Below are 23,189 nucleotides of genomic sequence, written 5' to 3' on the forward strand. Positions count from 1 at the left end.
CAAACTGGTGTGTGCCTTCTCTTCCCCTCTCCTAGGGGCGGGATTCACTGTGGGGTGGCGTGGCCCGTCTGGGCTACTTGCACACTGCCAGACTCGTGATGCTGGGGATCTGGCGTATTAGCTGGGGTGGGTAGGCAAGGTGCACAGGGGCAGGAGGGGCAGGCTTAGCTCGCTTCTCCTTAGGTAATCCACTTCAGGAGGGGCCCTGTGGCAGCGGGAGGGAGTCAGATCCGCTGCCGGAGGTTTGGCTCCTCCGCAGAAGCACAGAGTTGGGTGTTTGCGCGGAGTGAGGAAGTTCCCTGGCAGGAACTGGTTCTCTTTGGGATTTTGGCTGGGGGATGGGCGGGGGAGATGGCGCTGGCGAGCGCCTTTGTTCCCCACCAAACTGAGCTCTGTTGTCCGGGGGCTCAGCAGCTCTCCCTCCCTTTGTCCTCCAGCCTTCCTGCTTTCCGAGCAGAGCTGTTAACTTATGACCTCCCAGACGCTAAGTCGCGCTTGCTGTTGGAACACAGTCCGTCAGGCCCCTCCGCTTTTTCAAGCCAGACTCTGGAGCTCTGCTTGGCCGGCGAGCCGCCCCTCCGCCCCGGCTCCCTCCCGCCAGTCCGTGGAGCATGCACCGCCTCGCCGCCCTTCCTACCCTCTTCCGTGGGCCTCTCGTCTGCGCTTGGCTCCGGCGACTCCGTTCTGCTAATCCTCTGGCGGTTTTCTGGGTTATTTAGGCAGGTGTAGGTGGAATCTAATTGATCAGCAGGACGCGCAGTGAGCCCAGCGTCCTCCTACGCCGCCATCTTCCCTCCGGCCTGATTCCCTTTCTTGGGCACTTTTACGTGAATGTGGGGCCAGGGCCTCTGGCTGAGCAAGCTGGCTGCATTCTAGGGGAGGCGTGTCCTGACCAGTCACCTGAGGTCACAGGGGTAATGGTTCACCTCTATGGCTTCCTGTCTTAGGGAGCAATAGGGGGTAATCATTAAACTTTTCCAACCAGCAGGAGATGTTAGAAGGGTAATTTGAGCTTGTAATTTGCTTTGAAACAAGCAGATGAAAGACAGAACAGTTGAACCACAGGGATCATATCTGAATAATCAGCCAAAACCCTCATTTCCAATGGTACAGATTCTTATTCCCAATGCACTTATTTTGGCCCCAAGTAAGTTGTAGAGCCAGATTTCACTTCTGCTTTTCCATTGGCTTTTTTCTTGTGGTTCCTATGACACTACGCTTTGCTCGAATTCCTCCTACTTCCAAGTTGGGGCCCACGTTCATCTCATTCTTAATAAACGCTGATTGAGGGGCGCCGGGGTGGCTCAGTCGGTTCAGCCTCTGACCTCGGCTCAGGTCATGATCTCACAGTTCTTGGGTTCGAGCCCTGTGTCGGGCTCTGTGCAGACAGCTCAGAGCCTGGAGCCTGCTTCGGATTCTGTGTGTCCCTCTCTCTCTGACCCTCCCCTGCTCACACTCTGTCTCTGCCTGTCTCTGAAAAGTGAATAAACATAAAAAAATGTTTTTAAACTGCTGATTGATTTGGATTGCAGGCTAGTGTATTAAAAGAATATGACACAGCTCTTCCATTCACCATGTGCGATTCTGGCTAAATCTTTTAAAACTCTGGGCCTGCTTCGTCCTGTGTTCAGTGCAGAGAATGGAGGGTGAGAAGCCCTTCCGGTTCTACTGGTCAGTTTTCTTTGAAGAGGCTTTTCTGTGAATAACTAGCATTGGTCGATTACCTGTTATGTGCCAAGTATGATAATGTCAAGGGTGTCATGTGAATTATGTCATTAAATCCTCACCACAGCCCCAGAGATAAGTACTAGGGTGGTCGTCATGATACAGATGAGGGGCCTATGGCTCCCGAGAGGGTTGGTAACCTGGCCAAGGCCACAGTCGGCACTAAGACTGACTTTGTGCAGTGACTGCTACCCCACGCCACCTGTCGACATGGACTGGCTTCAGCTGGGTCATCTAGAGAGCCTGAGAGCGTTTGTGCCAATGCATATGTCTACGTGGTCTGTCCCTTTTAGGAGAGAATTGCCAAAAGCCATGGCTCCCAGTGCGGGTTCTGCACCCCTGGCATCGTCATGAGCATGTACACGCTGCTCCGGAACCAGCCTGAGCCCACCATTGAGGAGATCGAGGATGCCTTCCAAGGTACGGGCCTGGAGGCACAGCCTAAGGGGTCGAATAGCAGCTGGGGCTTTGCAGAGGTTAGGGAAGGGCCAGAGTGTCAGCCAGGAATGGGTTGGGAGATGGGGCACTGCCTTTTGGAGGAAAGGCTCAGGTCCCCCAGCGTGGTGGCTACGGTCTGCTGGGAGCTTAGCCCTCTCTGAGTTTGAAGAACACTCACATGGTCTGGAGACCTCCTGGGTCTCCTGCCTTAGTGTTCATCTTCCCGAGGTGTCCTTCAGCGCTCGGATGGGGTGGCACTGCCTGGTTGGCACAGGAGGAGATCCTGTGGAAAATTCCACAGAGGCTAGTCACATGGCTTCCATTCTTCTCAGCTTTTATTAGACAGGATTCTGCAAAGGCCACTTAATGAGGAAGGTGGCTGTGATTCTGAGCCTTGGGCAGGAACTGGCTTCCCACTTGGCCTTTTGTGAATGGGCCCAGGACCCTGGGCATGGTGTCTGTGCCTCTGAATTGAACAGAGAAGACTTGCATCCTTTCACCATTTCAATTCCTCATCGACTCAATCAGTTGTATTGAGTCCTATCATATGTCAGGCACTATACAAGGTACAAGGGACACAGGGATGTCCCAGGGGATGAAAGATGGTCTCTACGCTCACGGAGTTTGCAGTCTGAATGGGAAGAGAGATTATAATGTAGTTTGATAAACTCATTGAGAAGGCCATGACCAGACACCAGGGGAGCGCTCAGAAGACACCTGATTCGGTCTAGGCAGTTTAGGAAGGCTTCCTGGAAGAAGTGATAGATGTTTTGAAGTCAGAAATACGAGGAGGAGGACAGGGTGTTCCAGGCAGAGAAAACAGAATATGTAAAGTGAGTATTCAACTGAGCCAGGAGTAAAGTCACAAGCCCCTCACCTGCCCCCGGTGCCTGTGCTGACAATGCAGCTTTGTCCCTTGGCCCACAGGAAACCTGTGTCGCTGCACGGGCTACAGACCCATCCTCCAGGGCTTCCGGACCTTCGCCAGGGTAAGTGGGGGCTCTGGGACAGCTCCTCAAGCAGCGACACTCCAAAATCCCAGTTGGCAGGGTCCAAGGGCCCCTGGAGGAAGAGGAAAAGGGGGGATGGCCAGCTGGTGGATCTACCTGCGTTGGATTCTGTTGTCTTTGTTCAGTCCACGTCAGTAGCACCAGGACTTCCCTTACAGGGAAGGCTTGTTCCTGGAAGAGGCACGATGCCCAAGGCTAATTTCCTCCAGGGCATTTGGGTCTGACAGTGCTCTTGTGGCCGGGTGCTGAGCCCTGGTGTTAAGTAACAACCCAGCCCACCCCGCAGCTGCTCCTCTCCTCCTTCCTCTCCGAGCTGCTTTCCGTGGTTGGCACTCTGTGGGGCCTATAAACCTGCTAATGAGATCTCCAGACAGTGTGTGAATCCCTGCAGTGTTCGTACACCTCCGAGGGAGAAGTCTGGGGCTGGCTGTGCGGGCGCTGATTACATAAACATGACACACACCTGCCATCTGCCAGGGGAGGGGGACAGAGGGCTGGCCTCTCCCTTCTTGGCTTCTCTCCCCAGCTTCTACCTGACCCCCCAACAGGGTCGAGTTGACTCTGACCCCAGTCAAACCGTCTCATCTCAATTTAATTTTGGGTTGGGGGCAGAGTCAGATGCCTTTCACTGACCTTTCGGGGTGCTACATTAGGAAAAGGATATTGTATCCAGATGACCACAAAGAGTGGAGACACAGACAGAGCCTATGGGAGGGAGGGCAGCCCACTCTGCTGAAGGCGTTTGATGACAAAGAACAAGGAGGTGCGGATTTAAATGAAAAAGATCCAAAGACTCCTCCAGTCTTGGAGTCTGCAGACCTGGGTTCAAATCCTGGTCTTTCACTTACCCGATGTATGACCCTGGGCAATTTCCTTGTTTCTCAAATGGGGATTATAATGGCACACACAATATTATAACGTTATAATAATACATATATAATTATAATAATATTACAAAATTATAATAATGCCCATAATAATTCTTATAGTGTTTGTGGAAAGTACTTCTTGTGAAGCCCTTAGAACAGTGCCTGGCACATCTTAAATATTAAGTATTTCTTCTATCATGCAATATTTGATCTACATAAATTGCTCAAGCTTCCCTGAGAGCCAAGGATTGTTCATCTCGCCCACGTATTTATTTCTTAAGAGGCTTCTCAAAGAGCTACAATCTTATCAGCCCTCCTACTTTCTGAAAAAGTGAAGGGCTTTTTTTTTTTTTTTAATTTTTTTTTTAATGTTTATTTATTTTTGAGACAGAGAGAGACAGAGCATGAGCAGGGGAGGGGAAGAGAGAGAGAGAGAGGGAGACACAGAATCCGAAGCAGGCTCCAGGCTCCGAGCTGTCAGCCCAGAGCCCGACGCGGGGCTCGAACTCATGGACCGCGAGATCGTGACTTGAGCCGAAGTCGGACGCTTAACCAACCGAGCCACCCAGGCGCCCCAAAAGTGAAGGGCTTTTGAGTGTAGTAGATGGTTATGTCCCTTCTCAGGGTTGGAGTTTTATCATCGTTGAAATGGTCCTCGACCAGCTGCCAGGCGGTGTAGAGCTGAGTGGCCTGAGCTCGCCAAATGACTCGCACACAGGGTGTGCTCAGAAGCTCATGCACACCAGTCGTTGGAGACCCCTGTCCCCAAGGTCTTATTCAGAGCCTTTGAACTCTGACTTTACCCACAGTTCTAACAAACCTGCCTACCTCATTTTCATGCCCATAGCACACATTAGGTAAGTGAGGAGGATTTGCCGGAAGGAGGCACACTGTTCACAGCAAGAAATGGCACTGTCCATCTAGCAGCAGGGAAGGAAATGGAGGAACAGTAAACGAGCACAGGCCTAGTAGTCTAGTACGCTGAGAAAAGGAGAAATCTCTCCAGGGGAGAAACACCCAGCCTTATCCAACCTCATTGACATTAGACATTGAGGGAGTGACACATTATTGTACATCCCAGTAATTTATGTCATGGCCATGGCAATGGATTATCAAGAAAAACGATGTCAGGAAGAATGAGCTGACACTTCATCCAGAAAGGGTACTTTAGTGAAATAAGTCCTTCCCCCGCCAAGCACCGGGTGAGCGAGGCCTATGGCTTGCTGTATGCAGGTTCCCTCGCTTTGGTTAGGGCCTGGTGATTCTCCTGCATCACCCCTCTCCAGGAAGACAGCTGAGAAGAGACACTACAGGGACATTTATTTCTTCCAGAGGAAAAGGCGAGGCCGTGGTGGGAGGGTCCAGAGGAGACAGCACTGTGACGTCCAAGGCAAGGCTGTGCAGAAGGCGGCTGTGCACGGGGCAGCACGTGCAGGGGCTGAGGCCAGGGCAGGGTTCTCTGTTGGTGACAGGTCTGACAGCACTTTCTTAAAGGGCATACTTTCAGCCTCCGTGGCCCTTTGGGGACTTTCCTGGGCCCACTATGTGGTGTGACTCATCCCTTGGGAACTGGCAGCACGGAATGGTGTTTCCCATGATTCAAGTGCAGAAGGGCCACCCCAGGGTGATGGGTCATCAGACCTGTACCCATCCTGAAGCATAGGATCCCAGTGAGGAAGGAAGTATGTCTAGCTTTCGTGAGGTCATCTGGCACACTGGCTGGACACCTCTTTGAACCCAACACTGGGCCCAGACATGCTTTGAAGGAGCTCCACCAGACCCCAGCCTGGAAAGAGGCCATCCGGGCCCCCTCAGAGCTTGACTGATGTAGAAGTAGAGGCTCTTGGGGGCCCAGAGAATAAAGGGGGAAAATGGACCTAAAGATATGTTTTGGTAGAGTAGGACTTAGCTTTAATAGAGACATTTTCTCAAAATTTCCTGGTGCTTCCAGGAGAGATCTTTCTTGTCTAGTCATGAGTGACTTAGTCTCCATCAACCAAGAAAGGGAGAGTGGTTAGAGCAGAGGTCTTCCGTCTGCGCACAGGTCAGTGGAATGGGAGCGGCTGGCGGCTGTTTCTACTGATGCTGGCACAGCAGCAGGCCTCAATTTCGTTGAATATTCACGATCCAGGGTCTGTAGCTTCTGTGAAAACTCTTTGCAAATATTTCTGTGTGAATATCTGTCATCTTTCTAGGATGGTGGGTGCTGCGGAGGAAGTGGGAACGACCTGAACTGTTGCATGAACCAGAAGACAGACCACAAGGTGAGTGGGACCTCCTTTCCCTGGAAGCCTGGGGGCCAATCGCAGATCCAAGGAGCAGCGGACTCTCTTCACAACCTCAGCAGTACGGCCAGAAGAGGAAACGTTGATGCCCACCCTGAGCGGGGGGTGAATGTGCACATTAGCCCCGGGGCCTCTGGCGAGACCTCCTTGTTCCTGCTTCCCAGGAGCAGCACGGCCCCCCGCCAAGCCTGCTGGGGTGGGGGTGGGGAGGTGCAAACAAGCACCCTTGGACAAAGGATTGGGTAGATCATACAGGCGTTTAGAGGAGGAGATGAGGTATCACTCATCTGTTCCCTTTCCCAGCAGATCACTCTCTCGCCATCTCTATTCAACCCGGAGGAGTTCACGCCCCTGGATCCCACCCAGGAGCCCATCTTCCCCCCAGAGTTGCTGGTAGGTGATGCCCCGTGGAGAGGCCCCGCTAAGTCTGTGTGCCATTAGCCCCTGGAGACCCACTTTATTCATACCAATGGGGACCTTTGTGTCCTTGTCCTTTGGGTTTTCCTTTCTCCTTCTGACACTGGAGGTCAAGTCCCTCTGTCACATACTCCCAAAGGGACCCACACCTGTCGCACACATGTCACTCTGAGCACAGAGAGCGGATCCCTCCAGGACCCTGTGTAGAGTAACAGGTGCTCCAGAAGTATCTGCTGACGTGGCTACGTCGAATGTAAAAGTAAGTCCCTTAGCACCCATTCTCCTCCTTGCAAGCAGTCCATTATTTTACAATCCAACAACAAAGAAGCAAAGCTGTACTCAGAGGGCACAATGCATGGCTTGCTGCTCTGGTTTAAGGACACTCTCACACCCACCCTCCCACCGTGACGATTCTGCTTCTTCGCTCCCACATTCATGGCAAGGAAAGAATCGTGCCTCTCTCTAAGTTCCCGAGTGCAGATTCCCTGGGGGGTGTTGAGCACATGAAGACAGCCTGTGGAGTCCAATGGGACAGAAGGAAGGGCTTTGGGGCAGGCCACCGGCACACCTTTCTCTGGATCGCGTAACCTTGAACAAACTGTCAGTTTGATTTGGGGTTTGTCTCTCCCAGCCCCACGTCACCCCTCACACACTAGGGCCAGCCTCTGCTGCGTTCCCTCCTGACACCCCTTCCTTTGCTACCTCGTCCCCCCCACACCTTGTCCACTGCACCTGCTGGGGACAGCGGGGGTGGGGCAGGGGGCACTGCACTGAACCTGAGCTTTTGGTCAGAACAGTTCAGGTCACCTGGTGGCAGGTGAAGGTCCCATAACCTCCTGGGTCCTTAGGTTCGTCCTGCACCTGTGAAAGGTGGGGCTAACGATGCTTCCTCCCCGGAGGTCTCCTAAAGCCTAAGTGAGATCATGTGTGTGCCACGTCCTCCCTGCCTCAGTACGTGCAAGGTCCCCTCCCTTCTCCCGGGACCTGGATCCTCGTTCTGAATTCAGTATTGAACGAATCAGTAGAAGACTAGACCCCTTTGGGGACCTAAATTCATCAGGGAATGGCCGTAGGAAGGAGATTGTGTGGCAAGAAACTACATTTTCCAGAGGCTGAAAGACACTCCTCAGAAGCAGCTGTGTTTTGAAGGCGAGCGAGTGACCTGGATCCAGGCCTCAACCCTGCAGGAGCTGCTGGACCTCAAAGCCCAGGACCCCGAGGCCAAGCTGGTGGTGGGGAACACGGAGATGGGTGAGAGCGGGGCCGGCCTGCGGCCTGCAGGGGGCCAGTCTGCCTGGGCAACCCCACGCTGGCTGTGTGTCCTCAGAAAACTTACTTTTCCTCCCCTGGCCCTGGTTCCCATTATATATAGGGGGGGATAACACCTCCTCAAAGGGCTGTTCTGAGTATTGGATGAGATCCTTACTGACCGCTCTCCGGAAACACGTCGGGTGCCAGCTATGTGCCGGGAACTGTGGGAGGAGCTGGGCTACCCAGATCAGTGTCTTTGTTCGTTCTCTGGAGTACCTCCCAGTGGAAGTGAGGGGGGAGCAGTGGAAGTCAAGGTTCTAGGCCAGTGACAGATGCTGGGGGTTCTAGAATGTCATTCTCTTGTCCCCCACTTTTTCTGGGGGGTGATGTGGTAAAGGCAAAGGAGAGATGTGCCAATGTGACTGTGTCTGTGTTGCCCTCGACTGTGGCCACCAGCCCTGTTTCTGCCACCACCTGGGACGTGAAGCTCACAATACGTGAATAGGCCAGGGTGGCTGGGGGATGTGTAGCTCTCTTCCCCGGTGCTTGAAGGGATGGAAGCAGAGGTGCCCAGGTCGCTGCTAATGTCCATCTGTTCCTGGAGCTGGCTTGGCCCTTTTCTCCTTTGCTGGCTCCCAAGCCCAGGGAGGCTCCAAGGAGAGGATCGTGGCATAGCCAAGGTCTTAGAGGACCTCTGGATTCGGGGCAATCGACATACTTTTAAGCCGCCACACCCATCCTGTGGGCGTCTCCTGGCTATTGTTCTGGAAAGAGTCCCCTGGGTCCTGGGTTTTTGTTGGATCTGAGGACACAGAGAGGAGGGCCTGGCTTGGCTCTAAGCTAGCAGAGTACAGATGCGGCCCTGGCCCCGTGAGCACAGGTGTGGTACAGAGACCCCAGCTGCAGTAACATGGACACGTGAGATGTGCCTCAGGTGATGTGGTCCTGAGGGTCTGCGTAGCTGTGGCCCTGGGGTCCAGGGCAGCACGAGTTAAAGTGGAGGACGACTGTCTGGAAGAGTCTTTCATCTCCTTTGACATGTGACATGTTCCTTGTCATGGGTCACCTAACATCCTGGACCCAGTTAGATTCTAATAGATGGGAATCCATAAAAATTTCATGAGCTCCAAGTGAGAGGGAATTTCTTACGACCACTCCCTCTGCCTCACCCCTTCTCCCTTATACATACACGCAGCAGTGTAACCACTGACAGCCAGGGTAGGGTGGTGGGGAAGCTGGGCATAGAGAGAACCTTGTCAAGACAGGCCATGGATGGCCTCTGTCTGCAGTCTTTATCCTAGGAACCGGTATTCAAACAGGCCAGACTCTGCAAAGCCTGGGCCACCCATCAGATACTCTGAATAGCCCCCGAGAGGGTGGGGAGGATGGGCAGACATTTCTTTTTGAACCTTCCCATCTGTAGGTCTGTGGGAGGGGCTGGGAGGTGCAGAGCTAACCAGGTCTCAGGAACAGAACAGAGGGGTGTCTGCTCACAGACCTTTCTAACTTGACAGAAGGCCGGTAGAGACCTGTGGTCCTGCAAAGTCCTGCTCAGGCAGGTGTCGGGGACCAGGAGGCAGATTTGATGTTTTCTGTCTCAGACGATTTTCCTTTTTGTCTGAAAGCTAGACTTTCGTGTTATTAGGACTATTATACCCCAACTCTAAGAATTGTCTGTTCTTAGCTGTGTAATGTGGGCAAGAGCCTCACCTTCCTGTGCCTCAGTTTCTCTTCCTATAAACTGAAAATCACAGTATCTCCCAAGGCTATTGTGAGGATTTAATGAGTTAAAACATGTAAAGTGCTTACACGGGTTCCTGACATATTTTAGTATGCTGCGGCTTCATCTATTATCCCCCACCCCTGCCCCACACACAGACACACACTCACACACCAGGTTAATTCACATTTCATCTCATTTAACACTAAAAGACACGTCAGCAGGGCCTATGGTGGTTCCATGTGTGCGAAGTGTGTATGACAGGATCAAGCAGGCTCTCCTTACTGAAGAGCAGAAAATCTGAAGGTGTTGAAGGTCCAAGCACAGAGTCAGAAAGCTAAATTTTAAAAAAAGGAAGCTTTTTGGGTGATAAAAGAAATCAAAAGGCAAAAAAGAATTTCATCTCATCTGAATTCCACTAGGACTTTTGGGGGGAGGGAGAGAAAGACACAGTTTGCCGGCTGATAGCGTGGAAACCGCAGTCCTAAGACGCCCACAGAGCATGATGCGATCGTGAATATGTCATAGGTCCTGTGTGCGTGGTGGGAACAATGCCGAGGCCCGCCTGGTAGTAGCCTGTTAACTTCGGGTTTCTTGTTGTTCTCGAGGCATTGAGATGAAATTTAAGAATAAGCTGTTTCCTAAGATGGTCTGCCCAGCCTGGATCCCTGAGCTGAATTCAGTGGAGCATGGACCTGAGGGTAAGGAGGGGTTTGCCCTGAGCCCACGGAAGGCTGGGATGCTGGGGATGGGTCCCTTGGGAGGGGTGGCCGGTGCCAGGAGAGCCTCTCCTTTGGCTCCGCTGCCACCTGCTTCTCCTGGAGCTGCCTTGTGTGGGGAGCAGGGACGCCCTTCATTGCCTTCCTCCACTGAGCATCTGTGGCAGACTGCCAGTGGGCAAGGGGGGCTGTGAGATTCTCCACAGTCATTCTCAATCCTGGCTCCACATTAGAATCGCTCATAGGGCGAGGAGGTCAGTGCTGGGAGGTCTTGGGTACTTTAATAAAGAAACAGGACTTCTCCCTCAGAGATCTGATTTTATTGAGATGAGAACCATGGTTTAGAGAAGAGAGCATTCTGGTTGTAGGATCAAGAGGGCTGTGGTTGAGTCCTGGCTGGTGTATTAGCTGGGTAGCATGGGGCAAGTCACTTCACCTCTCTGGGCGTTAATTTCCTCATCCCCATAAGGATGTGAGAGCTGGTTCATCGTCACTCAGGTACCAGTAAAGCATGGTAGGGGCTGTGTGTCCAAGTGTTTTCTGAACTGTGAAGGGAATCGCTGTTTTTCTGCGCATGTGTTCCCAGGCATCTCCTTCGGAGCCTCGTGTCCCTTGAGCTTTGTGGAAAAGACGCTGCTCGATGCAGTCGCCAACCTTCCTGCCTACCAAACAGAGGTGTTCAAAGGTGTTTTGGAGCAGCTGCGCTGGTTTGCTGGGAAGCAAGTCAAGTCTGTGGCGGTGAGTCCCTGTTCAGGAGCCCTAAGGCTGAGGTCATGGGGCCTTTTGTCACAAGGCAGATGCGCTAGTCTGTCCTCTGCTGAAGATCCGGTGCGCCCCAAACTCTAGTGCTTAGAGCTATGTGGGGTGTTTGTTAAAAATGCAGTTTCCTGGGCACTGCTCTCAGAGATTCCGACTCAGTAGGGTTGGGATGGAGCCCCAAAGGTGCTTCTGGGGAAGGGGGCCTGCGGGTCACTCTTGGAAACACATGCTGTGTGCCTCAGTCTGTACCCCTGAGGTTGGCAAGATGGAGCCTCCTGCCCACCTTGTTCCTGAACTTGGCCGAAGCTATCAGCAAGTGGATGAGAGATTGAGCCAAATGTAGTCTTGGACTACCTTTCATCGTTGGGGGGAGAGCCAGAGGTAGACACCCCCAGAGAGGACGGAGGGGTCCAGCTGTTGACTGTTCACAACTAACTCCAGACTAGCCCCCGGGTTCCCCATTTGCTAGCGGCATTCACACACCCAGGACCATTGGTGGCTCACAACAGCTGACGGTGTAGGGTTGGCGGGGGTTGGGGGGGGAAGGAAAGCCACCCCGTCCATTCTATTTTGTTGTTTTCAATTAGAACAAAACCCAAAGGAAACAGCCCCCACCCTGTTCCCTCACCCTACCCCAAGCACCTGACACCTCTGATTGTGGCAGAGTAGACAGAAGCTCAAAAGCTCCCCTAAATTCTCCAGCTGGGTGGGAATCTACTTCCAGGAAGTATTTGCTTGCATCATGTGATAAACCACCTCAACCCTTTCAGAAAAAGTTTGGATGAAATTGAGCAGATTTCAAGGAGCTGACCCACATTACCGACGAGTAAATTTTAGAGCTGAGATCCAATCCCAAGTGTTCGGATCTCAGGTTTTGCACGTGGTTCTGGATGCGTGCCTAAAGCAAGCGGGTGTCCCCCACCTGCCCTGTGTTCTGCAGCCTGCTGTGAGAGCAAGGTTTTCCTGGGTGGGCTGGGCTCTCACGCACACTCTCTGCTTGTTCTAGTCCATCGGAGGGAACATCATCACCGCCAGCCCCATCTCTGACCTCAACCCTGTGTTCATGGCCAGTGGGGCCAAGCTGACCATCGTGTCCACAGGTGAGAGCTACGTCATGCAGAAGTCAGGAAAGAGGGCCCCACGGGGGAGAAGGCTCACAAGATAGGTGACCTTTTGGAGAGATAGGGCCCACAACTCAATGACCCAGCTGTCCTAAGGTTTGGATCCCTGGGAACTGCAAGGGAGATATACCCAGATTGGGGGCCAGGAGAGCCAGACCATTTCCTTATTAAGAATTCCCAACAGGGGCGCCTGGGTGGCGCAGTCGGTTAAGCGTCCGACTTCAGCCAGGTCACGATCTCGCGGTCCGTGAGTTCGAGCCCCGCGTCGGGCTCTGGGCTGATGGCTCAGAGCCTGGAGCCTGTTTCCGATTCTGTGTCTCCTTCTCTCTCTGCCCCTCCCCCGTTCATGCTCTATCTTTCTCTGTCCCAAAAATAAACAAACGTTGAAAAAAAAAAAAAAAAAAAAAAAAAAAAAAAAGAATTCCCAACAGGATCTGTCACCTAGAAGCCTTACCTAGTAGTGTGGTAGAGCCAGAATGCACTGGGTCGCCACAGCCCACAGCTGGATTTCAGGGAGTCTGTTGGTGTTTGATAGACATGGCCATTATTAAAAATTGAATTGTAGAAACTTACAATAAAATAACTTACGTTAAAAATAAAGGTAATAAGTGCTCAAAATTCATCACGTCCTAATATTTGAGTTTATTTTACTATTGCCCATGCCCTTAGAGTTATTCCCATCTGTTATATCTGTGGAGCGGAAATGCTAAGTAATGACATGCTGCTATGCACCGTCCTTGTTGGAGGGTCCGCGAGACCATCCCCAGTTTTGATGACTCCTAGGAAGTCAGGGAGGACTCCCAGGACTCAGCCTATCATCATACTCATGGCCATGACTTATTAAGTGGGAGGACACAAAGTAAACTTGGCAAAGTGAAGAGGGAACTGGGGCACAGTCTGGAGGAATCCAGGCACAAGCTTACAGAGACTTCTCCCGGTGGCGTCACACAGGACACACATCATTCCCTCAGTCACATGCTGCATTGTGATAACGCACGTGAAGTGTTGTCTGCCGGGGAAGCTCGTCAGAGACTGAACAGCTAGGGCTTTTTGGGGGGTTGGTTGCGTAGCCCTTCTTGGCAGGTACCAAAAGCCCAGGCACCCGGACAGAAAGCAGATGTTCAGCATAAACCATGCTGTTTGTATGAACAGTTGTGTAGACACAGTCAGTCATCTTATCGGGGAATCTGCCGAAATCCAAGTTCCCAGAAGACAGCCATGGCCAACCTTTGTAGGCAGTCCTTTCAGAGGACACCAGGTGTGTCGTGTCAACTCTTTGCTACCCTCTTTCCAACTTCATGTTCACTGATGTCACTCCGGGAGCCTGAAATTGGCTATGGTGGGAGTATTGATACCGTAGAAATTAACAAGTACTGCAAATGTGGACTCCCTCCGCCCACACATAGTCCATTGTTAAACATTCACCAGCACATCCCTGCGCAAGGATTTTAGATGGAGGACCTTGGCCCTAATTGTGCCAGCACTGCCCTCTGACTGTGGGTACCAGAGACCAGGATGAGGAATTTACCGGTGCCTCGTTCTCTGCTTTCTCACATCTCTGCATCCGGCCTTTGTACAGGCACCAGGAGAACGGTTCGGATGGATCACACCTTCTTCCCCGCGTACAGAAAGACCCTGCTAGCTCCGGAGGAGATACTGCTTTCCATCGAGATCCCCTACAGCAGGGAGGTGAGCTGCTCAGGAGCGTCCCATATCACTCTTACCGCAGTGAGGCTCCAGACAAGAGACCAGAGTCTGCCTCGGGGACCAAGCTCAGCATCTCTCAACTTTAACAAAGTCTCTGAACACTGCCTTTCACCAGCCATAGTGTTCTCTGGGCAATGAAGAGCTTCAGGGCAGGGAAGAGGGCATTCCAGGGACTCATGGCACATGATCCTGGGCAAATAATTTCAGATTTCTGAGCCTCGGCTTGCTCGGCTGTAAAACAGACACAGTGTTACCTACCCGGGAGGTTATCGTGAGGATTGAAATCAGGAATGCCTAAGGTTCCAGGCCGATGTCCAGAAAGCAGTGGGGATCTCCATCTGGTAGCTAGCAACATGATTTCAAGAGCACATCCAGCCACTGAGCACTTCTGCCCCAGGTCAGAGGAGACTGCGGCTTGCACGCTGAGTGGAGGGGCTGCCCGTGGGTCAGGCCCACACATGTTGATGAGGTGTTTATTTGCTGACCTTGCTCTGAGTTGGCGTGGTTGCATTTCTGCTCATGGGAGGTTTTTCTGTCCTGTTGAGGCAAGTCTGGGCACTTCTGGCTGCCTCGCTGTTGTTCCTGGGGGCCCGTGGTGTCGTCACCAGGTGCCTCTCTCTCCTCCCTCACCAGCTACACATTCCATAATGGGCCGTGTAGAAAAGTGATCTGTGTGAGGCTGGGAAAGCAGCTGTAATGGAGAGTATTAGGAGTTTTACCCAGGTAGCGCTTGAGCGCGCGTTACAAGGCATGTTCGCCCTTGCTAATTTTGGCCCCCTTAATGAGAATGCTAATTAAATTAGAGCCATGATGTCCCTGAGGTGGTTTCTTACTGATTTTCAAGCTTGTCCTTATAGACCATTTTGAGCAGTGATTCCCAGAGTTTTTGTATTTCACAGATCAGTAAATTTTCCTCTTTTTAATTATGAGTTGGAGAAGGGAGGAGGGAACAGGCATACAAGAGTCCGGTTTTTATTTTGCCAGAAAGGGACATTAGCCAAAACATTTCATAGGGGCGCCTGGGTGGCTCAGTCAGCTAAGCTTCCGACTTCAGCTCAGGTCACGATCTCACGGTTCGTGAGTGCAAGCCCCACATCGGGCTCTCTGCTGTCAGCACAGAGCCTGCTTCAGATCCTCTGTCCCTCTCTCTTTGTCTCTGTCCCTCCTCTGCTCATTCTGTCTCTCTCTCAAAAATAAATAAATACACTGAAGAAAATCTTTAAAAACAAAAAACATGTCATGACAGAAAGGAGATTTTAATACCCAGAAGTAGGGAGGATTTCTCAAGAAAGGACAGCTGCCAATCTGACACTGACATGGCGTGGCACCCCAGTGGACACGTCACCGTGGACTGGCACAGTCCTGTTCCAGAACCAAGCGCAGACTCCAGGCTCACGGTCCCGGGGCCATGCTTGACATCGGGAATCCGGACTAGCGTCATGGTCAGGAGGAAGCCCGATGACTTCTTCGAACAGAAGCTTGTGGCCAGTGTGGGCGTCCACAGTGAGCCTCGTTGGGCTTTCTCAACAATGCTTCCCTTAAGCCTCTGCCTTTGACGTTAATCAGAATTTGCGGTGCCAGGTGGGTTCAGACCTCCAGCAGAACCTGGCCAGAAAGGGCTTGATATGAGATGGTTCTTACCTGGAAAGTGACTCATGTGGCCCTCCTATCCTGACAGACAGGGCCTCCCTGGAGCCCAGCGGGAAATGTGTGCTCAAAGCACAAAGGCAGCTAGTGTTTCATAGTGTGGTTCATTCTTTCAGGAAGCAAGGTTTCTAACCGTGAACAATAGACCAGTGGGAGAGACAAGCTAGAGAGAGCACGTGCACAGGCGTGGGTGAGGGTGCGTTTCACACTCCCGGTGGCATCTCGTTGTATCTGCTCAGAGGCAGTTAAGCCAACAGAGGTTTGGGCACAGCCGAGAGGCTGGGTGGGCTCTGAAGCTGGGCACCAGGATGGGAGGACTGGGGGCTGGGGGACCCTGAGCAGCCTTTGTGAACATGTCTTTCCTCTTCCCAGCTGTTGGTTGAGAGAACCCTGCTCTCCTTTTCCTTGACTTTGGGTGTTCCTGACCGACAGGGGAAATCTCGCCCCTCTCCCAGCTACTGGGAGTGTTGTCCGGGCCTCGTGCTGAGCACGGGACAGTCGGCGCCGCCCACATCTTTGAGTCCCACCGGCAGCCCCTTGCGGGGTTGCGATGGCCCTGTCCCTTCACCTGCCCTTTCACCCCCATGCTTCAGCCTCACCATCTGCAGTTGTAGCAAATGCAGGGGAGAAGCAGGAACCTTTCTCTTGTTTTGCAGGGTGAGTATTTCTCAGCCTTCAAGCAGGCCTCTCGGAGAGAAGATGACATCGCCAAGGTGACCAGCGGCATGAGGGTCCTGTTCAACCCGGGAACCGCGCAGGTGAAGGAGCTGGCCCTTTGCTACGGCGGAATGCACGACAGAACCGTCTCAGCCCTCAAGACCACGCGCAAGCAGATATCAAAGTGAGAGCTGCCGGCAGAGTGAAACGGCCAGTGCCGCTCCGACTCCCGACTTCCGCAGTGCTGCTAGCTGCCGGACTGCCGGCGGCGTTCCTCTTGCTGCCGCTACAGCCATGACTTCCGCCCTTACCGGGGTTACCGCTGCTGCTACCCTGACTGCCGCTACCCGTAGCTCGATTCCTGGTAGCATGGCTGTTGCTGCGCCGGTTCCACCCTGCCTGCTAGGGCTCCGCTGCTCTAGGTACCGCTGGGCCCGCCGTTGCTGCAGCCACGAGCGGCCACCGTTGCCATTGCTCTCACGGCTCGGCCTCTACTGCAATTACTGCGGCTGGCACTACTCACACTGGTACTGCTACTTCTGTTACTCCTCTTCCAGCTGCTGTCACTGCTGCTGTTTCTGCCACCGTCACTCCTCGGACTAGTGTTGCCGCTGTGGCTTCCACTGCTGTTCCCAGCGATGCCACCACTGCAGTCTCTCTACCGCCGATGCTCGTATTGCGGCTCTACGATTCGTGCGGCTCCTCCCGAGAGTACTGCCCACAGCGTTCCTGCTGCCACTGTGTTAATGCTGTTGCTGCCACTGTTGTGTGTGTCCCCAGCGTGACTCTCGCCACGACTCACGGTCGCGCCTCTGCTGCTCCTCCCGCTACTAGTGACAGTGTCCCCAGCGCTGCTGCTACTGCTCTCACCACTGTTCCTCTTTCCACGACTTCTACGCCTTCTGCTTTCGCTTCTACCACGACTGTTGCTTCTGCTGCTACTGTTCCGGCCACTGCTAGTATCCCTCCTACGGTATTGCTGCTGCCACTCCCGCTGCACTCTGACTGTGGCTACTCCTACTACTATGGCTAGTGTGTGGCAGCAGTTATCCCGAGCCCTTCCCCAGCGCTGGCCTCTGTAACGCTGCCAATAAGCAGATGGATAAATAAGGCTTACGTTTGGCGTTTGGCTCTTTGGTTCCGATGCCTGGCTCCAGCACTTTCCAGACGGCTCAGAGGAGTCAAGTTACCGAATCTTCCCGTGCCTCAGTTTCCTCATCGGTAAAGGAGTATACAAATTTTCCATGTTACACTTTTACATGGAAATGAAAAGTGATCTTTCGTAAAAAGCACGGAGGACATTGCTCAGGGCGTTATAAGGACTGAATAGATTTACTTACTATAATTTTGTGGTCGTTTTAAAATTGTGTCTATTTTTATTTGTATTATTTCTGTATGTATGTATTTATTTATATTTAGTTTTATATTTTAGAAGAGAGAGAGAGAGAGATCAGGGGAGAGGGACAGAGGGAGAGACAGAGAGAGACAGAGAGAGAGAGAATCTTAAGAAGTGGGGCTGACCTGAGTGGAAATGAAGAGTTGGGTGCTCAACCGACTGAGCCATCAAGGCACCCAAATTGTGTCTAGTTTTAAATTTTAGGAAACTGAGGGGTGCCTGGGTGCCTCACTCGGTTAAGTGTGTGACTTTGGCTTGATCTCAGGGTCATGATCTCAGGGTTCATGAGTTTGAGCCCCATGTCGTGTCTGTGCCGACAGCGCGGAGCCTGGAGCCTGCTTCAGGTTCCTAGTGTCCCTCCCTCTCAGCCCCTCCCCTGCTTGACTTCCATCTCTCTTTCTCAAAAAAAAAAAAAAAAAAAAAAAAAAAAAAATTAAAAAAAGGTTTTTTAAAAAAGATGAGGAAACTAAGGCTCAAGCAAGTAACTTACCTAAAGTTACACAAGTATAAGTATCCAAGCCAAATTTTGAACCAAGTTTCATATGACTACGCCCTGTGCCTACCACCCCACACAAGTGATTCTGATGGCTGAGTTGGAGCGCTCTCCCACCTTCTGCTCTCTGGCAGTTTCTGGAACGAGGAGCTGCTGCAGAACGTGTGCGCGGGCCTGGCGGAGGAGTTGTCCCTGGCCCCCGACGCCCCTGGCGGCATGGTGGAGTTTCGGCGTACCCTCACCCTCAGCTTCTTCTTCAAGTTCTACCTGACGGTGCTTCAGAAACTGGGCATACAGAACTCGAAAGATGTGAGTGTGGGGTGTGGGCAAGATACAGACTCTCTGCAGGACTTTTGTTTGGGGATTTAGGAAGCCAGTCTGAGGGAGGGGTACGGTGGACCAGGTGGTAAATTGGCTTCTCCCTTCTGACATCTAAGGACAGAGGAGCCTTTGCTCCAAGGACACACGGCCCAGGGAGCCACATGCAGATGGGAACCAACGGGGTGGTTGAGAGGCAGAACACTGAACTGGGCGTCAACGACTAGGGTTCTGGTCCCGACTGAATCGTTACCTCACTTGAAACTTGAATAGGTCACAACTCTCTTTAAGTCTCAGTTGGGAAGTCTGCTGATCTGGGTGGTAGACCAGATGATCCTTTTGACAGGCTAGCTGTTTCAACTGTGGTTTTGTAGTTAGAATGGAATGTGGAGTGAGATGAGAAGGTAGAGGGTGGAATGAGAATGTAACAGGTGCTGCTACAGTCAGGAGACGGTGGTCCCTGAGAGGGTGTGCGTTCTGGAAAGGGTGTGGCTGAGCGGAAGCCCAGCTCCCCATATTGGTTCAGTAAGCATTTACTTTGCACCGTCTATGCATAACATTGCACTTGGCACCGGGGGCGGCCTCGTGTGGGAGAGAACGTGATCACTAAAGGCCAGCCTAGAGTGACAACTGAGCAGATGGTGTGGGGAGTGCAAAGGAGAGAAGCTTCCACAGATGTGGGGACCGCAGACAGAAATCCCTCTTTCAAAAGCATCCCTAATAGCTTTCTTCTTTTTCTTTTTAAAAAGCATTTATGTATTTATTTTGGGAGATAGAGAGAGAGAGTCCATGTGTGCACGTGACCAGGCAGGGGCAGAGAGAAAATCCCAAGTAGGCTCTGCACTGACAGCACAGAACCCAACGTGGGGCTCGACCTCAGAACTGTGAGATCATGACCTGAGCTGAAAGCAAGGGTCAGATGCTTAATTGACTGAGCCACCCAAGCACCTTGAGTTTTTTCTGATTATAAGAGTAATACATTTCCTGTGGCAAACTTAAAAACACAGAAATATATTAAAAATTAAAATAGAAAATTAAAAAACGATCCAACTTTTTAAATAAAAAATTAAATACTTTTTTTATTACTTTTCTTTTTAACTAAATATGCTTTTCTCTCAGATTCTAGAGGAAACCACTGCTACTAGTCTTGCTTTTTCCTCTGATCTTTTTCCTACATTCATTTGTCCACTTCTGTCATTCTCTCTTTTCTCTTTCTCTTTCTAGCTCTCCATCCATCCCTCTCTCTATATACCTGTCACCTTCCTATCTTTTGATCTGGACACATCATTTTCTAAACAGATTTAGGGTCATGCTGCATATAGAGTTTTCCATTTCCCCTGATTCTGTTGAGATTATATTGTGCGCATTTTCCATATCATTAAATATTTCCCATAGAAACGAGGAGGAAGAAGGTTTCCAGCAAGGCAAGGAGAGAGAGAGAGCAGCGTGAATAAATGCAGGAGGGAGGGAAACCATTTGGTGTGTTGGAGGAAGCACAAACCATTCACCATGCAGGCTGCAGGGGTGGGAAGGGGCCCGAGGCTGTTATACAATGCTGGGCTCTCAGAGCCCACGTTCTGACGTTGAGATAGATCCAGCCGGCACGAGGAGTGTACAATGAGGAGGTGAGGGGAACAGTTGTTACTGTTGCCACTTGGGGACAACCAAGGGTGGGATCAATGATAGAACTAGTCATGATCACTACTGTTAACTTACCTCCACAGAAGTGTGGCAAGCTGGACCCCACCCATGCCAGTGCCACCTTACTCTTTCAGAAAGACCCTCCAGCCAACGTCCAGCTCTTCCAAGTGAGTATACCTGATGTATGGCTGATCTCACAGGCCCTTGCAGGGCAAATCAGATGATGCTGACCTTTGGTGAATGACTTGCTTTAGTCGTATTTAGGTGCTTAAAGCTCCTACTGCTTTGCATAAATATCCGTGAAGAAAATGGGAATCATATTAATGTCAATGAAGCTTTTTCCTCGTTCCTTACCTAATTTTGTCTCTCTTGGGATTACTCTCACCTTCACCTGCTCCTTAAAGAATAAAAAAAAAAAAAACGTCCCGATTTTGTCTTTTCTGGTGCCTCTGTGGGGCTGATGTGCAAAGCCAGGAGTTCTCCTGGCCATAACAACAAAACAACAACTTTCTGTCAATGGCAATGTTTTGAGAAGCACTAGGTAAAGGGTCCACTTTTTCTGTAGACACTTTGGATTTTGTGGGCCCTATAGTTTCAGTTGATACTCCTCAAGTTTGTCATTATAGCATAAAAGCAACCAGAGGTAATACATAAATGAATGTGTGTGGTATGTACCAATAAAACTTTATTTATAGAAGGAGGCAGTGGGCCAGATTTGGCCCACAGGCCACAATTTGTGGAACCATGCAGTAGAGGCTAGTGGTCCAGAGTGTGAACTCTGGGCTCCACTGCCACTACTGGAATTCAAACTCTGCCAGTTTGTAACTGTGTAACCTTCGACAAGTCACTTCCTCTCTGTGGCTTTTGGGCAAGTTAATTATGCCCACCTGCAAGTGTCCCTAATGATGGCACCTGTTTCCTAGGATGGTTCTGAGGATTAAATGTGTTAGTAAAAGTAAATAGCTTAGATTAGCTCCTGGCATATATTAAATCCTCAGTGACATGTTAGCCATTATTATTATGTCTTTGAAAAACCACATACAACAGAATTTTGTTACAAATCCATTTTGGAACACTTTGGCAAGTACAGAAAGATATAGAGAAGAAAACAAAAATGACCCAAGATCCCACCTCCAAGAGAAAATCATGATATTTTTGTTGACTTCTTTCCATTGTTTCCTACGCATATATGGACATTGACATGCTATGTTTATAACATACATATTTTCCCTACAGAATTCAAATCATCATATGCACACACAATGTTTTATGTCCTGTGTTTACATGTAATGTGAACATTCTTGCCTTCTAATTTAAAGTCTTCAAAAGTATGTCTTAATAGTTGCATACCGTTTGATTGGATGCACGTAGCACCAGCTTTTTACTCCACCCCCCATGAGTGCACATTGAGGTTCTTCTTTAGTTATTTATTTTTCCCCCTGTACGGGGACACTATGACCACCTCTGCTCTGCCTTTCTGTTCCTTTGCCCTGTCCCTCCTGCCTCCTCCGTCTTCACTCAGGTTTGCTTTGGCCTGAAGCTCCCTGCAGCTTCCCCAGGCCTGTAGGGAAACAGTGTCTTATGCAGCTCAGCTTGACTGATGACCATGTTGTTCCAGGAGGTGCCCAAGGGTCAGCGCGAGGAGGACATGGTGGGTCGGCCCCTGCCCCACCTGGCCGCGGCCATGCAAGCATCTGGGGAGGCCGTGTACTGTGACGACATCCCTCGCTACGAGAATGAGCTGTCCCTCCGGTTGGTCACCAGCACCCGGGCCCATGCCAAGATCAAGTGAGTGGAGTAAACATCCTGAGGGAGGAGGGTGCTGGGAGGCTCCTCCAGGGCCTTCCAGTCTAGAGAGGGACTGGGAACTCACCTGAAAACCAGCCTGGAGAGGAGCGGGAGAGGTTAGGGACTCAGTGGTGCCTGGCAGGGTGAGGGGATGCTGTTGGAGGCATAGGCAGGGGCCAGAACAGGAGAGCCTCGGAATGCTGAACCGGGACATTGCACTTGAGCCCAAAAGCAGTGAGGAGCTTTTAACAGGAGCAGGTCAGCTCTGCACTTTGATATTGGGCTAAACTTCAATGCAGTATTTCAGGAGAACTGGAGTCAGCACTAAGGGGAAGAGCGTGGCCTTAGAGTCAGACCGACCCGGGATTGAGTCTCTGTTCCAGTGTTTACCAGCTGTGACCTTGGCCTGGGATGCCTAAGCTCGCAGTTTCTCTGTTCATAGCCGGGTGTTTTCATGATGATCAGTGACAGAGTCTGCAAAGGACCTAGCAGAGAAGAGCCACCCGTGCCCGTCTGTTGAATTTGGAAAGCCCAAATGACAAGCATCGCCACCTCTATAATAATACTAATACCCAACACTCATGTGGCACTTAATATTTGCTGTGGCCTTTAAAGCATTTTACATACATTGGCACCATTACTCCTCACAACAACCCTACAGGCAGGTCCTGTTATGATCCCCATGTTCCAGATGAGGAAGCTTAGGCACAAGAGCGGTAAGTTACGTGCCCGAGGGCACAGAGTTGGTAAGCAGCCAAGCGGGCGTTTGAAGCCAGGCAGCATTAGCAGCCGAGCTGTGCTGCCTCTTGATGTTCAGGCCAGAGACTGCATTGATCTCCTGGTGGGCATCAGACACATATCCTGTTGAACAGAGCAGCTAGGAGAAACCCTCCCTTGGGTGCTGCCACTGCTTGGATTAGGGATCCTGTCTCCCCATCACTGGTTTTTCCCTCTGCCGCTCCTAGCTGCCTGGAGACAGGCTGCAGGAATGGTAACCTGGACACCGAGAAAACTTAACAGGTAAGTAAAGTCTTCCAGTTCTTTCTTTTTTTTTTCAATATATGAAGTTTATTGTCAAATTTGTTTCCTTACAACACCCAGTGCTCATCCCAAAAGGTGCCCTCCTCAATACCCATCACCCACCTTCCCCTCCCTCCCACCCCCCATCAACCCTTAGTTTGTCTCAGTTTTTAAGAGTCTCTTATGCTTTGGCTCTCTTCCACTCTAA

General features: G+C 51.3%; 1 protein-coding gene across 3 annotated transcripts in view; it reads left to right on the forward strand.

Annotated features, from left to right (window-relative positions):
- LOC123581275 (xanthine dehydrogenase/oxidase-like) overlaps positions 1 to 23,189 on the forward strand; it is a 69,255-nt gene that overhangs the window by 16,954 nt on the left and 29,112 nt on the right. For 2 of the 3 annotated variants that reach the window (XM_045447244.1, XM_045447247.1), the window contains 13 exons: positions 2,019 to 2,145; positions 3,091 to 3,152; positions 6,238 to 6,306; positions 6,631 to 6,720; positions 7,854 to 7,995; positions 10,324 to 10,416; positions 11,021 to 11,172; positions 12,200 to 12,293; positions 13,894 to 14,003; positions 16,325 to 16,509; positions 18,349 to 18,523; positions 20,257 to 20,340; positions 21,792 to 21,961. In XM_045447244.1, the coding sequence (XP_045303200.1) occupies positions 2,019 to 2,145; positions 3,091 to 3,152; positions 6,238 to 6,306; positions 6,631 to 6,720; positions 7,854 to 7,995; positions 10,324 to 10,416; positions 11,021 to 11,172; positions 12,200 to 12,293; positions 13,894 to 14,003; positions 16,325 to 16,509; positions 18,349 to 18,523; positions 20,257 to 20,340; positions 21,792 to 21,961 (1,553 nt within the window). The remainder of the gene's footprint in view (positions 1 to 2,018; positions 2,146 to 3,090; positions 3,153 to 6,237; positions 6,307 to 6,630; positions 6,721 to 7,853; positions 7,996 to 10,323; positions 10,417 to 11,020; positions 11,173 to 12,199; positions 12,294 to 13,893; positions 14,004 to 16,324; positions 16,510 to 18,348; positions 18,524 to 20,256; positions 20,341 to 21,791; positions 21,962 to 23,189) is intronic. The other variant, XM_045447246.1, reaches the window with a different exon arrangement.

Source organism: Leopardus geoffroyi, chromosome A3, assembly GCF_018350155.1.
Source record: "Leopardus geoffroyi isolate Oge1 chromosome A3, O.geoffroyi_Oge1_pat1.0, whole genome shotgun sequence".
In the NCBI taxonomy this organism is placed as follows: domain Eukaryota; kingdom Metazoa; phylum Chordata; class Mammalia; order Carnivora; family Felidae; genus Leopardus; species Leopardus geoffroyi.